The sequence below is a fragment of the Lipophrys pholis genome, assembly GCF_963383615.2.
Source record: "Lipophrys pholis genome assembly, chromosome: 11".
Lineage (NCBI taxonomy): Eukaryota > Metazoa > Chordata > Actinopteri > Blenniiformes > Blenniidae > Lipophrys > Lipophrys pholis.
The window spans coordinates 17,525,493-17,540,227 of record NC_137631.1 but is presented as its reverse complement, the minus strand read 5'-3'; the positions used below and the strand labels follow the sequence as shown (position 1 = coordinate 17,540,227).

The 14,735-nt window shown below is 41.1% G+C and overlaps 1 protein-coding gene across 3 annotated transcripts in view; it reads right to left on the bottom strand.

Moving 5' to 3' along the window:
• Nucleotides 1-14,735, bottom strand: part of iqsec3b (IQ motif and Sec7 domain ArfGEF 3b) — a 33,800-nt gene that overhangs the window by 1,896 nt on the left and 17,169 nt on the right. For all 3 annotated transcript variants that reach the window (XM_080474404.1, XM_080474406.1, XM_080474405.1), the window contains 8 exons: nucleotides 12,737-12,859; nucleotides 7,511-7,677; nucleotides 4,568-4,707; nucleotides 4,251-4,382; nucleotides 4,004-4,103; nucleotides 1,528-1,686; nucleotides 1,343-1,435; nucleotides 757-803 (listed from right to left, as the gene is read on the bottom strand). In XM_080474404.1, the coding sequence (XP_080330530.1) occupies nucleotides 757-803; nucleotides 1,343-1,435; nucleotides 1,528-1,686; nucleotides 4,004-4,103; nucleotides 4,251-4,382; nucleotides 4,568-4,707; nucleotides 7,511-7,677; nucleotides 12,737-12,859 (961 nt within the window). The remainder of the gene's footprint in view (nucleotides 1-756; nucleotides 804-1,342; nucleotides 1,436-1,527; nucleotides 1,687-4,003; nucleotides 4,104-4,250; nucleotides 4,383-4,567; nucleotides 4,708-7,510; nucleotides 7,678-12,736; nucleotides 12,860-14,735) is intronic.

Here is a 14,735-nt window from a genome sequence, read left to right as displayed (position 1 = left end):
GTGTGTTTGAGTGTGCAAACATGATCGATGAGTGCCAGAATGGGAAGTTAAAAGATAGAGGGAGTGTCAGGAGAGGAGAGTTGACACCGAGGGCGTGGTGTCTCCCTAGCACAATAATTTACAACTCTAAGGGACTGACTGAGAGGAAGGAGAGAGGAGAGAATGGACAAAGGAAGAAAACTGGAGAAAGATTTCTATCACTGGCCTTGGTAAAGAAGGGGCTGGTTTCACGCACGCATACACAAACACACACACACACACACACACACACACACACACACACACACACACACACACAGTTAACAGTATCAAGCTTATCGGGCCTTGTAGTTGGTATTCTAGGAGCCAGCCAGGCTTATGATGGCTTGCAGTGGCTTATACAGTAAGGCTGGCAGGCAGAAGTTGATGAAAGATCAGATGTTGTGGAGCTGGTAGAGTGACTTCTGATGTACTCATGAGGCACAAAAAGATACTGTTTGCAGCGCAACTACAGCAGAGTCTTCTCAGTGGCTTTTATATACTTGGCTGCATGTGCCTCGGGCAGAGCTCATATAAAGCAAAGCATAAAGCACGCTTTCCTTTTCAGGATGTACCACAGTCCCTACCACTCGCACGCGCGCGCGCACACACACACACACACACACACACACGCGCACACACACACACACACACACAAACAGAAGACCACACCCACAGAGCCAGAGACACAGGACACAGATACTTACCTGAGTGAGACAGATGTATTTTGAGACTCACCTCTACTGTGTTGTTGTTGCCAGTTTTATCATACACATCCTGCGGTCCTGTGGAGGGAAGTTGGTCCATTTATAAGTCAATAAGTAAGTCTCAGATCTTCATATAGACAGATACAGATACAGATACAGATACAGACTCTTCTTCAGGGAATGGTTTTTAGTTTAATAGAGGAACTCAGATTCATTTATTTCACATACTCCTGCATGTTTCTCACAGTAAATAATCATTGCACTGAGTAGTTTACTAATTGCACTGAAGAACCAGGTGTTGAGCAGAACAATGTAACCAATCAAAATACTTTGGCAACAAGAGCCAGATGCACTTTAGAACTGAATGCACTAACTAAACAATAGAAATGTGTTTTTCACCTATTAACAGTGTAAATATTTATGGCAGCCTTTCTATGTATGTGTGCCTACAAACTATGTGTGTCCCTATAGGTTTGTGGGATTTCTTTAGTCAGTCATGCATTATTACACTTGAAACTGCACAATTTAGCTCATGCTATGCATCTTATCGATTAAACCTCTATAGATGGAAGCCACGTTATCACACTATGCTGTGACTGTATGAGCAAAATCAGCACCTGAGGGAGAGCCATGTCCTGTGTGTACGTCCACTTGACCCCCATTGGTGTGTAAGCCGTGTGTCTGGATGCCTTGTTGCCTCTCCAGTTCCCCTACAAGACATAAAAGAGAGCTTGCAGTCAGCCACATGCAGAAGTCTATTGTGGGATATTTGCACTTGTGGATCATGTGTCTCCTTCCTTACACTGGATGTGTATCTGCTCCATCTCGTTGACCTCTGCGATAGCCTCTCTGAGCTCTTCGGCAAACTTCCTGAGCTCCTCCCCGCTCGGAGAGCAGAAACTCACCAACTGCTTCTTCTCTGAGGTAAACGGGCTGAGCATGGTGACGCCGTGGGCATAGTCTGATGAGAAACCCCAACAAAGAGAAAATGAAAGTGCTTTCTCGATAACTTTGATTTTAAAAAAAGAGCAAAAAGACACGAGCTGTGGATCTTCCAAAACACTTTGTGACAGGTTCTACTTCAAAGACAGCTGCTTCGGAGAACACTTGCTAAACTTCATGCTTTGCCAGTTTAAAGCCGGATGTGTTTGTTTACAGCAGGAAACTCCTTCAGCATCGTCGACTGAAGCGCTAAAGTACTGGAGATCAGTGTGACTATATTATATTCTGGACTTTGCTAAGCCTGTTTGTATTTTTGCCAACACACTGAAAGTGTCATGATTTATGCCCTTGTTGAATAATTTGTTCCTCCGTCATGTCACTCTCCATTCTCCTCATACACATACAGCCATGAGATTCCCCAGTTTTCCCTGTAATCAGAGCCTTTATATTCAAACCCTCTTTTTCCAGTCATTTCCCATTTTGTTATGTCGTTCATCATATGAACTGTTGTGTTAACCTTTACCAGTCATGTTGGGTATCGGCAGTCTCCTTCCTCTCTAATCTTGTTTCTGGTATTTTCCCCTGTCCCTGGTGTCTCTTGTCTCTCTCTCTCTCTCTCTCCTGTGTCTGTGTTTGTTCTCTCTTACTGCCGGGCATGGCTGGCCACTCTGCCTCTGCTCTTCACCCCCACCTTCTCTTCCTCAGCTCCCTCCACTGCACACCTGCCATCAATCAGGCCTGTCAAGAACTCACTTGCCTGCTCTCTATAAAGACTCCTCTGCTCTGCCTCCAGTATTCATCAGATCATTTCCCACAGTGGTAACAACTTTGTCCAGGAAGATTTTGAAGAGTGTTTTTGCGTCTTGCCTTTTTGTCTGATTTGTTCCTAACCACTGTCTCCTGTGTTTCAGGTCACGATCCAGCCTCACCCTGCTTTGTACCGGTCCTTTGTCGATGAAGATCATTTATTGGATGGAAACCCACACCTTTTGGCCACTCTCTACCCTGCCATTTTTATATTTTTGTTTGAGTGTTTTTACTTGGATTTTTCCATTACATTTTTGTTAAACATTTAGATCTCTTGTCTGTGATTTTGAATTGCTGCATTGTGGGTCATATTCGGTTCATAAAATATATAACAAGTCGACCTTGATTCTTACCATCTCCTCTGAAGTTGCTTAACTGTTTCTGCCTGCCTGTCGATCGGATCACAAACTTCCACCAGAGCATAATGAGGAAAGTTCAAACCTTCCTCCCGATGAAGGTCTGAAGTACTGTTATCACAGAGGAGACACGTGGCTGACAGCATGTAAACTATATATTTGGTCCCTTGATATTTTTTATGCATTAAAACCTACAAGCAATAGGCTGCATTTTGAAAGTTTTGCGCAGTTGATTTATTGCCCATCTCAAATATTTAATGTTGTCTCTGGCTGGCTCCACAGGCAAGAAGACGCTACCATCCCTCTACCTGCAAGCCGAATACATAAAAATTACTGCAGAGTAATGAAGATAAAAGGTTTTCTCAGGGATGTGTGTTTACTTGACAAAAGGCAAATTATAAAGTGAAATAAACCTAATGCTGATGCTCATACGTGCTCTAAATTATTAAGTAATTTCTACATAATTCCAGAATTTAATTGGGAATTTCAAAATTTTTGGGATTGAATGATAAAATGCTCTGAACAACTGAGCCACAGGCACCCTGATTTGTCATCATAGTAATGTTGCGTTATATTTTCTCACAATCCATAAGATATTCAGTACTGTTAACATCAAACAAGAAAGGAAAACAACTAAAACTGTAATCAAAAACTGTCCAAAAGTTTGATCTTTGTTTTTTAGGCCAAATTTGTACCTTACTTATGTGTGTCGGAAATTTTGATTTAATAAACAGAGACAACAGTCTAAGCTGGCAATCATATAGTGATTTTAAGCTCCTCTAATACATTTACATATTTATAAATCTGACATTGCCTTTCAAACAAACCTCACTGCTGGATATTCGATATTTGTATGTTTTTCCGATGGTCCCCTTTGATTTCCATCAAAATGTATATTTACTGGGTTATTGTTGAATTAATCAATATAACCAATCTTTATTTAAAAGTACTTCTTAAATCTGTGATGCCCAGCTACTTTCTGGGAAAGTATCAAGTGTAACTTGACACCAGCGGTAATTTTGCCCCCCTGGCACTTCCTCCATGTCTGGGTCTCGACATTGATTTGATAGACAGCAGTGCTGGGGATGCGTCAACAGTTAGATCAGCAGTTTTCTGGCACAAGGGTGAAACTGTACTGGGAAGAAAATGCTGCAAGGCAAAACAGCAGCTTACATTCGTTGCTGAAGAGGTGAAACTGCATTCCCAGGAGGCCCATAGCTTTACAGAAGGTGTACGAGGCTGAGCTTTTCTTCTTGGGACACAACTTGAGGATCTACAGAAAATACACAAATATAGTAGATTGCATCTGACAACATATTCTTTCTGTTTAGATTCCCCCCCCCCCCAAAAAAAGAAAAAATCCAATTTTACATTTTACATGTCTGTACGTGCTTTCAGATTTAAGTATGTATTTTCTCACCAGCAGGAGGTCGTTGAAGAGGAAGACCTCTCTCTGGAGCTGGGACAATTTCTGTTTGTGAGGTTTGTTTGCATCAGGCACCTCAAACAGACGACAGCAGCACACGAGGCGTCTGTGGGGTACAGCAAGAATCTGCGGAGACAAGGTTAAAGAGATGGAGATGACAGCTAGTACAGAGCAGAGGACAGACTGCTGCAAAATAATACATGACACAAAAGAAATGAGGCCCCTCAAACAAGTACCGACAGCTCTGTAGAAGGAGTAGGAGAAGAAAAAAAAAAAAAAAAAAAAGGAACAACTTGCACACAATTACGCACAGTTTTCAGGCCCAGGATAGACTGCTCCACACGGCTCACATAGGTGACATGGTCTTCATTTGAGCGCAGCTCTCTCTGCTGGATCCTCTCATAAATACCAGCAACCATTTCTCGGGGGATGTCTGCTCCATCATCCACACCTGACAAGATACAAGGTTTCATGTAAAGAGAGGCAGTCCAGGACGGCCAGAGTGTATAAACCGAATGACATGTTCTCTCAGACGACTATAAGAAAAGTTCGACCTGTCAAGGTGGATTGACTTGATCTGTGCTCTGAGACTTTGTATTTGTCATGTGTTGTACACAGTTATCCTGTATGCTCTATGATACGACACATAAAGGCATATTTTTACACAGATTCTGTTTGTATTTGATCTGTTGATGGAATAAAGGTTTGATAATAGCTTGAAACCTTACTTGAGTTTTCTTTTGCTTCCCGATTGATTGTACATCATTTTCTATTAGGCAGCTCATTTGTTAAGACATTAGTTGTACAAAAAAATGGAGGCCATTTGGTGATATATTCCATTGTGGAAAGGCTCCCAATAAAAAGCAAAATTTAAAAAAAGGAGTTGTCACTTTACATATGCCCACAGGTGGACCAGGCCTCAGACACACAGTCATTCTCTTTCAGACTCTCTGTGAGAAACATTTCTACTTTTCTGTTCAACCTCCTTTATCCCTCAGTGCAATAATACTGTTGATATTAAACTTTAGAGCATTTTATCAGGTCACAAAATATTTCTGGTGTAGAAAAAGCAAATAAGTTACGGGTATGAAAGATAAATTGCTGTACTCTGCAGGAGTTTTATACATGTGCATCACTTAACACAATGGAAAATAAATTAACTGTATCAATAATTAGTTTTAGTATTAATGATTAGTATTCACTGTGACCATCAAAATAAAATCAGTGCGCTGTGAGGGCCATACCATTATTTCCAGGACTACTTTGTCTTAGATGTAATAGTACTTATTGACATTTTCATTGTGATTAGAATTACAATCCTCTGTTGCAGAGTATGTCTCGGATAGTTTGGTTTCCTAAGATAGCTCAAGAGTTGCACAGTCCTAACAACAAAAACCTAATACTCTTTTTTTTTAATGTTACATGTGGGCAGTGGAAATATTGTCATCACAAGCTGCACTGCAGTGCTATTTTGTGATGTTTTATAAGCGTGGGGGCCCTTTTCTTTATTTTGTGGCTTAACCACAGGACACATTTGTCTATCACTTTGAATAAACGGTACCTTCCAGATGAATAAATGCAAAAGTCTACAGAGCACACAGGTATCACAGTACCTGCTCCCACATCATGTCATTCTGATCAGTGGGTGGTGGAAATGTGTCAAGAAACATTCTGCCAGCGAGCACCAGCAGTGAGGAGGTAGGCAGCAAGTAACAGCAAGCAAATATGGATGCAGACACACAATACAGGGTTTTACGAGGAAATTGGTTGGAGCTTAAGACGAGACATTTCAGTGGGTAGTGCCGCTCGATGTAAACATAACTTTTGTCTGTTGACAAGAAGTCCCACCGGGAAGCAGCTCCATGTGGATTGAGTGAACGTGAGCAACAAATCAAATTACGGTGAAAGATCAACATCAACAAAAAGATTTCAATGGATGATCTGTCAGAAAATAACAAAAGGATTGCATCAAGGACACAGAGCAGTTCAGAGAAGCTTTTAAAGGAAAATCCAGTAAAACAGAATCTGCTTTGTGCTGTTTGGTTTGAGGCACTTAAGACAAAAACAGGCGACAGCTTCTTATTCTGTAAATTAAATGATATACACTTGAAAATCTAAATATCACAATTTGATACAGTTTGGCCCTGACCCATTGATATTATCTAATGAAAATTTTATTCGCTTCAACAGATTCATGGTGCATATTTTTTTTTTCTGTGATTAGAACCAGCCACTGTGAAAGCTAATGCGGATTCTGACTATGAATTTAATCATCTGAATTTGAGGCTGACAATGTTCTCATCCTTTTTTTTTTTTTTATTTAATCTCAGATATTATGGTCAAATTACCTTCATTTCTTTGTAGAGTTTTCAGCAGGGAATAATGTGCTTTTATCCTCTAGATAGGTCCCCCCCCCCCCCCCCCCCCCCCATTATCACTACAAAAGCGGCACACAGACTTGTGAAATATTATGTGGAAAAAATTAATACCTCATAAAATACATTTATTTTCTTCTGTTGGCGTTTCCATGTTAACTGATGATACAAATTGAAGCTTGTGTGATCTTGTTTAGATCACGAGAAGTAAATGTATGTATCGGATGAACGTCCAAACAGTGAGGAAGTTCGGAGAGCTTCAGAGAGCTCAGCACGAGTGATGAGCTCCTTCCAGAAACCCTGGCTTGTATCGTTAAATCTAACACTAAGTGAACCTCAATTAAATGGGCTGATGCCACAATCTCGGAGGCAAAGCACCGAGTCAAGGATATCAGGAATCTGCTCCTGCACTGCTGATGGGTTTCATGATGGAAGCAAGCAGAGCCAGGCAACTGCAGCATCTTTGAGCAATTTACCTCAGTTCAAGTGGCTGTCACTCAAAAGACTGATCGTGAGAATGATAAGTGGGTGCTTGTTGTAAAACTTTGACTTCCACTGCTTTCTACTCTCCACTTTAAGATCGGCATAATTTTAGTTTTGCAGCTTATCAACTCAATGAATCTCCTCATGCTCTGCAGTTCAGTGTAGAGCTGTTCATGTGTGCATATGTAACTGCTATATATAAAACCAAGGTTCAAACTTCGCTCATAAAACCACTTGGCATAAATGTTGAAACATGGCGGCAGCTCATTATGCCTTATGCCCACAGGGACAGCGCCCACTCATTGAAACAACACGCAGACACAGCACACAGAGCATACAGACTGACAAAGCAAGGTCACTCACATAGATACAACAATATTACATGCACACACTCACCTCTGAGGTTGCGTATGAAGTCATCCAGGCCCATTTTGCGTTGGGGTTTAATGTTGGGAGAGTACATGTCGGTGTTGAGGAGGACTACAGCGAAGGCCAGGATGAAGATGGTGTCTGGGTTGTGAAACTGCTGCACCACATCAGGATTACACATACAGTATCTCTGACTGTGGAGGGCAAACAGGAGAACAGTTATTTTAATCAGTCAAACAAACCTCTTTGTCATTATTTCAGCCAGCAACATTACTTTGCCATTTTAAATGGTAATGGTAGATAGATTTTACTCATATAAAATAACTTAATAGCTTAAGGTGGCTCAATACAGGAATGGTAAAATCTGTGCATTCTCTCATTCAAACACAGATCAGTGGCAACTTGGAGTTTGGTATCTTCGGTCTCCAAAATATTTTCTCTGGGGTTACATCCATTCATCTTTTATACCGCTTCATCCACTTATGGTTGCAGGAGGCTGGTGCCAATTGCAGATGAAGGCAGGCTGCACCCTTGGCTTCACCCTTGTCACCACCCTATCCCTTTTTAAAATACCAGTCAACCCCTAACTCATATATTATGTGACTGCAGGTGGGAACTAGACCCCCAATATGTAGTGGTACCAAACAAATTAAAGCTACTATAAGGATATCAGACATTACAAAGGTAATAAATAATACTATAACATCATACCTAACACTTTTGAAAAAATGTGATAATAGACTTAAACGTGGCACCGTCACTACCATTTATGTGTGCATTTGGAAAATAATAATGTGCTCTCAGACTGTATTATTGTACCATGTTTTGACCAAAAGCTCTTAAATTCATCTTAGCTTGAAACTGATTCAAAACATAGCAATGAGCAGTGAGTTGAAATGTTCAAAAAAAAAAAAAAAAAACATGCTGTAAGTTGAAGGAATTTGGTTCAGAGCATTGATTTTCAGGTCGATATGTCACTATAACAGCTGCAGAAGTATGATCTGGCTAATTGCAGCTTCTACTCAGATTTGAGGAGCAGTCGGGGTGCTATAAATGAGACTGACAGCACATAGGAGACATTTGGCAGTGCCAAATAATTCTGCCTCAGGTAAACTCATGCTGCCCAATCTGCATTTGGCCTTGCATCGCCCCACTGCTGCCCATAGGCTTTGTAAACCCTCACTTGCATCCTTCGTTCCCTCACTGCTCCCTCCCCCTATCTTTCTTACTGTCACTTACACTTACACAGTGGGCCATGTTAGTGGTGGGAGGCTTTTATCTTTGCAGCCAGCAGGATGCAGACATGGAGAGGGCTGCTCTGCTCCAGAGGACTATGTACTTGTCACAGCATATGCAAGCAAGAGGCCGCATCTGAGACCTGCGCAACCAGAGAGTCGTTTCCCGCATCTCACACGAGATCTAAGACCAGACAAATCACATGGTATCAATCAACCAGCCGGCCCACTTCAACCATGATACCTTTGTCTCGAGAGAAAATAGAAAGGCACGAGTGTCATTGCAGTTATTACAGGAACACACACACACACACACACACACACACACACACACACACACACACACACACACACACACACACAGAAGCTCCTTGCTTTGCAAACTTGACGCAATTCTGCAGCAAATTTATCCAAGACCGAATACAACGCAACACATGCGATGTGTGAGAGTGTGCATATGCAAATGGTTGTGCACATGAATACATAAATGCATATGTGTCCGTGCTTACACAGTGAGTGAGTACACTGTGAAGTGAATAAATGAAGCAGTCAATAGGCACATTTATTTGTGCTTCATTCACACATTTCCCAGCATGGATCTCCCTCTTATGTAACCAGTTTATTTAAACACAAGCTTCCCGTCTCTTAATTTCCTATCTGTATATGGACGTTACATGCCAGCTGGCAAAAACACCACTTCATATAAAAGAACTACTCTCCACAAGAGTACAAGGCGCTTCAAACAGATGACATAACAACAGTTACGTAACAGATACGGCATCGGATGTCTGGCTGTCCTGATAAAGCCCGCTCCTTTCTGACCTACACTCTCGGCTCCCGCTAAACAGCGTGGTCTGAGATCGCTGTTGACTTTATTATCTGAAACCCCGGGCTCGACTCGTATGATTGAGTGTGACGTGATTAACTGATGGCCGTAGTGGGTGTTCTGATTGCCCCTCGAATCAGGATCAGAGAGGGAAAGCGCCATGATCGTTTCCTCTCTACCCTTGTGACTTCTGGCTTGAAAGAAGTCAACACTTTCCTTATGGGATGACTCAGAGATAATCAGTATAATTCATATTGTTTACAACTGACGATGAGAACAAAACCAACATAAACGGAGTCCTCTAACAAGTGCAGGCAGTGCAGCCAAAACTGAATTGTTCCTTTGTGCCATGGAAGTGCTTTGTTTTCCCATCACAATAAAAGATGTATCACCCAGACACCCCCCACCACCACCACCACACACACAGTCCAGCTGCTGTAAATATTAACTCGTGCAACAAATACGAATTAATCCATGACTGAAATCAGCTCCAAACAAATCCACTATCAACTTTTTTAATGATGTCTGCAAAAACCTGTAAAACCTGTCAACATCACAGTCGGCTCAGTTTGGCTGGAATTTTGTGAGGAGTGAGAAACCAGGTTGCGATACAGCAAAATGAACAAAAGCATCGTTGCGCTGAAGAGCCACAGTATAACTACATTGTTTTTGCTATCCTAAAATAAAATTTAGAAAAACCTTGTAAATGCCTCTGATCTGGCACAAACTATTTCTGTAAAACTCGACTTTTCTGTTATAGACAGACAATATGCATCAAACAAGTTCACATCAAAGAAGAAAGACAGTGCATATAAAAACAGATAAGTTTGTGCCTCAAAGCTAAATCTGACATTGCCAAATGATGATAAAGTATGCCGGAGGAATCAGTGGAAGCTGCGTCTTTGGTGAGATGAAATCAAACAAATTTCACAAATGCGTATGTATCAGAAGGGGTTCAGCATGTTTGCCGAGCTGGACTGAAAAAGGACTCCCAGTCTCTGGAAGCGGAAGATAGGACAACATGAAGTGATCCCAAACACACAGTAAAACAGTCACACGCGAGCTCTTTAAAGAGGACAAAATCAGCTAACTTCATTTACAAAAAACACACACATTTAGAGCACTTCAATGAAGGAGTTAGACCAGCGACATCCCTCCAGGAAGGAGAGGAGTATAAAAATATTGTTCCACAAAATTATGATCCCAGGACAATAAGAATCCCGGGAAGAGCAATTCTGATAACAAAACTAAAATAAATTTTAAAAAGTTCCCTTATTGTGACAGAAAATAACAGAATTGATTGGCACGAATGATGGAGTATTTTTTCTTGCACTTGTATTTATTCATTGATCTATCTATTCATCTGTACCCATTTTATCTCGCCTTGCTATATGTGACCTTGGCTATGAGGTGTGATATCCATCACTCTGTCAAGGAATACATGGAGATACTGAACCCTCTAATTACCATTCACAACTAAAGTCAATCTCCAAATAACCAAAGATGAACATTTTTGCTGTGCAGTAGAAAACCCATGTAGGCCTCAGCAGAACAAGCAAACTCCACACTGAATGACATAGCTGACTTACCGGTTCGAGGCAGAGCCTTCCTACTAAAATGCTGCACTGTAACACAATTTTATGTAGCGTCCTATCTATTTTCATCAGCCATGCCAGCAGTGAGGACAAACTAGCAACTTTAGTGACTTTTGGAGGACTTCCATGATGTTGACGCACACATTTAACCTCTAATCTACCATCATTATCAGTCAAAACATGAATTTGTCTCATAATCTGGTTCCTGTCCAAATACCTGCAACCCTAATGACACTCACACCATCTGTACTTTCATCTGCTGTTTACGCCATTTCCAAATCAGCAATGCGTGACATCAGTTACTAACATCATGTTAGCTGTATAAACGTTATATAAACGTTGCGTATAGGAAAAAAAAAAAAAAGGGAAAAAATGCTGTAAACTTTTTAAAGTTGAGGTCATTTTTTATGAATGCAGATGTTCAATGCCAGTCTAATGACAGTCAATACATTTATTACGGTGATCATACACTCCTATAGTGGAAAAGACATCATCTAATGAGTTCAAAGAGGCAGTGACTCAACTGATGTCATGTTGCTGACATTGTTGGTCTTCCTGAGGGAAAGAGCAACACATCAGCAGAGGGACATTAAATGTACACAGAGATGTGAGCAATTACTTTGTTATAGAAAACAGTGATGGGCATTTTTATTGCATTTTCAGCCCAGAGGGCAATCACAGGCTATAACTAGGGCATTTCAAGGACAGTGCCGGCCAGTGAATAAAGCACAAGTTGCATTCCCTGCTTGGTTCCTTCTATTCCAAAGAGTGTAACAAAACCTGTGTCCATGCAGGCGTTTGTCCGAGGCAAAGTTAGACTGGCCACAAAGGAGATGTGAAAACTAATGTCGGGCTCTCAGGGTCCTTTTGGCACTTAGATTTGTCTTCTTCAGCAGATATACTTCTGCAGTTTAGTGGCTGCAGGGCCAGAGTGAGTCCTGATGAAACGAGCAGAAAACCAACTTAATCCTTTTGATTACCAAACATGCACTTATGCATATTCATGTACGATTTGGGATGGAACTTGCCATGTAACGATAGAGCACACACAGACAGTCCAAAAGGAAGACCAGAAGGTGGCCATAGGGGGGAGACTCGTGAAACGGAGCATCTATTTTTGTCCTGGTGGAATGCACACTGATTGCCTGCAGCTCAGATCTCTGTTATGATTGGCTGACAATCAAACACTGCTGAGTTTAGTCAAAGGTTACAGGCAATCAGTGTAATTTGCTAATGATACAGGGCTTTTGGTGTCATCAAAGCGAGCCTGCTGCAGTGAGCGAGGAAAACCAGTTGAATACTTCAATATCTCTATAGCCTGCCTATTAGTATGCTGTTTGTGATACGTCTGCTACCCCAAGGCTACTAGAGTAGAAAACATTTTTTCTTTTTCATTTTATTGCAAAATATGTCAGCTTGGTTACGTTTCATTGTTTCAGTTTTTTTGCATAGGTTAGCCACAGGCAAAAGTTCTAATCATTTCAAAAGGTTCAGAGAACCCTAACCACAACTGGTCATATGATGGACTCACTGCTATTGTGTTGAATTACCATACATAAAAAAGTAAAGCCGGCAATGGTTAGTCAGACGGTCTCACCTAAAGGCTTCGATGAGTCTCTCCACTTTCTGTGCTTCGCCCTGAACACGGACATGAGCCTGGAACTTTCTCAGGGCCTCGTCAAGCTCCATGCCAGAAAAATCCATCTCGTCCACAACACAGCTATAAAGAGAAAGACAGACAGGGACGAGAAAAAGGAGAGAGAGAGAGAGAGAGAGGGAGAGAGAGAGAGGGAGAGCGAGAGAGAGAGAGAGAGAGAGTAGTTTAAGTCACATTAAAAAGAAGGTGTGTGTGTGTGTGTGTGTGTGTGTGTGTGTGTGTGTGTGTGTGTGTGTGTGTGTGTGTGTGTGTGTGTGCGCGTGTGCGCGTGTTTAACAAACTATGTGTACTCAAGTGCTGATGGCAAATTTCCCTATTACAGTCATACCTCCCTTACAAAGCCGATGACCTGGAAGATGCACATAGAGATGACATGTTTGCTCATGCACACACACACACACACACGCACACACGCACGCACGCACGCATGCACGCATGCACACACACACAAAGGCACACACACAAGCTTTTTATAGAAGAAAGGATCTGGCAAACGAAGAGGAGGGATGAGAGGGCCAAATAATGAAATGCAGAGTGAAGGGGCAAAAGAGAGAGTCGTACATGAAAGGATCGAGACAGGTTGTGGCAGTAGTAGAGATGCAAACTCGCGACTGTGCCGGGAATGTGTATGTGTATGCGCATATTTGGGTCCATGTGTGTCTATGTGTCTTAGGAAAAGAAAGTAAGGGTGTGTGGTTTTGTGTCTGTTCAGTGCAGTGACCTATTTCTACAGTCTCTACAACAACCTCAGCAAAAAGCTCCTCTATAGAGCTTCTCTGCCTTACAGTCTGCTTCGGATGGATGCAAAAAGGGGAAGTGTGAAAGCATTAGGAAAATGCATGTTTTCATGGATGTCTTGCATTTATCCATGCATGTGCTGCACGTCAAGTAGGATTGCATGTCTGTATTACAAAGTGTATGAAAGGATATCTAAAAAAAATAATTAATTAAAGTCCTGGTCTAACAAACCTGCTACTGAATCTTCTGTGTCAGTATTGCACGGTAACAAAAATCAATCAGCAAACTGATGTTTGGTACACACATTGGTATGACGGAAAGCACAAAAAACAGAAAAAGACCAATCGATAAGTGAGTTTTGCCATCTCTAGTTTCCATCCTTATGTGGTGATGGAGCATCAAAGTTAGCACATTTTACAAAACAATCAGGTCTAGTAATGTGGGCCATTAAAAATGGATAAAAACTTCAGAACGGTGATCCACAGGTAGTAAAAAAAAACAACCTACTGAACTTTATAATTACTTTCCTTTTTTTTTTTTGAGTCTACAGTGTCTAATGTTGATTAAATGTTAAACAAATGATTTTGGTCCTGATGCTTTTCACACTTTCTTCCAGAGGAGAAGTCATAAAACTGATATAACTGGCCTGAATAATGAACTAATGAGCTTGCTCCGAAGCAAAGCCAGTGTCATGCCTGCAGGGAAATACTTTATATCCTCGAAACTCAAAAAGTCATCTAGTAATCCAGGCCTGAGCTTTGAGACTGAAATTTTTTATTAAAAAGTCTACGTTTGTGACTTTAAGTGCTCCGTTCTAGGTACATAGTCGAGATAAGTGTTTAACACTCTGTCATTACTTTCAGGCAGTAATTGAGAAAACATCAGTCCAAATCAGTTTATTTCAATTAAGGAACCCACACAATATCTACAAGATCTAAAACCTTTTTTATAACAGTGTCAAGTGCAATGAACATCATTTGAGTTTTTTATTTCCAAACTAAATCTTAAAGCATTTCAATAATAACTGAGCCAATTGCTTTCATGAAAGGCTGTAAAATGGTAATTTAACTTTGCAGGGAAACCAAGTCCATTGACTTTCTGTTGAGATTATTGAGCAGTATTCAAATAATCTCAGCTTTAAAATCATCTGGTTTAAAAAATAATAGGAGATTTGTTCTTAAAGTCCCTATCAGACCTCCTG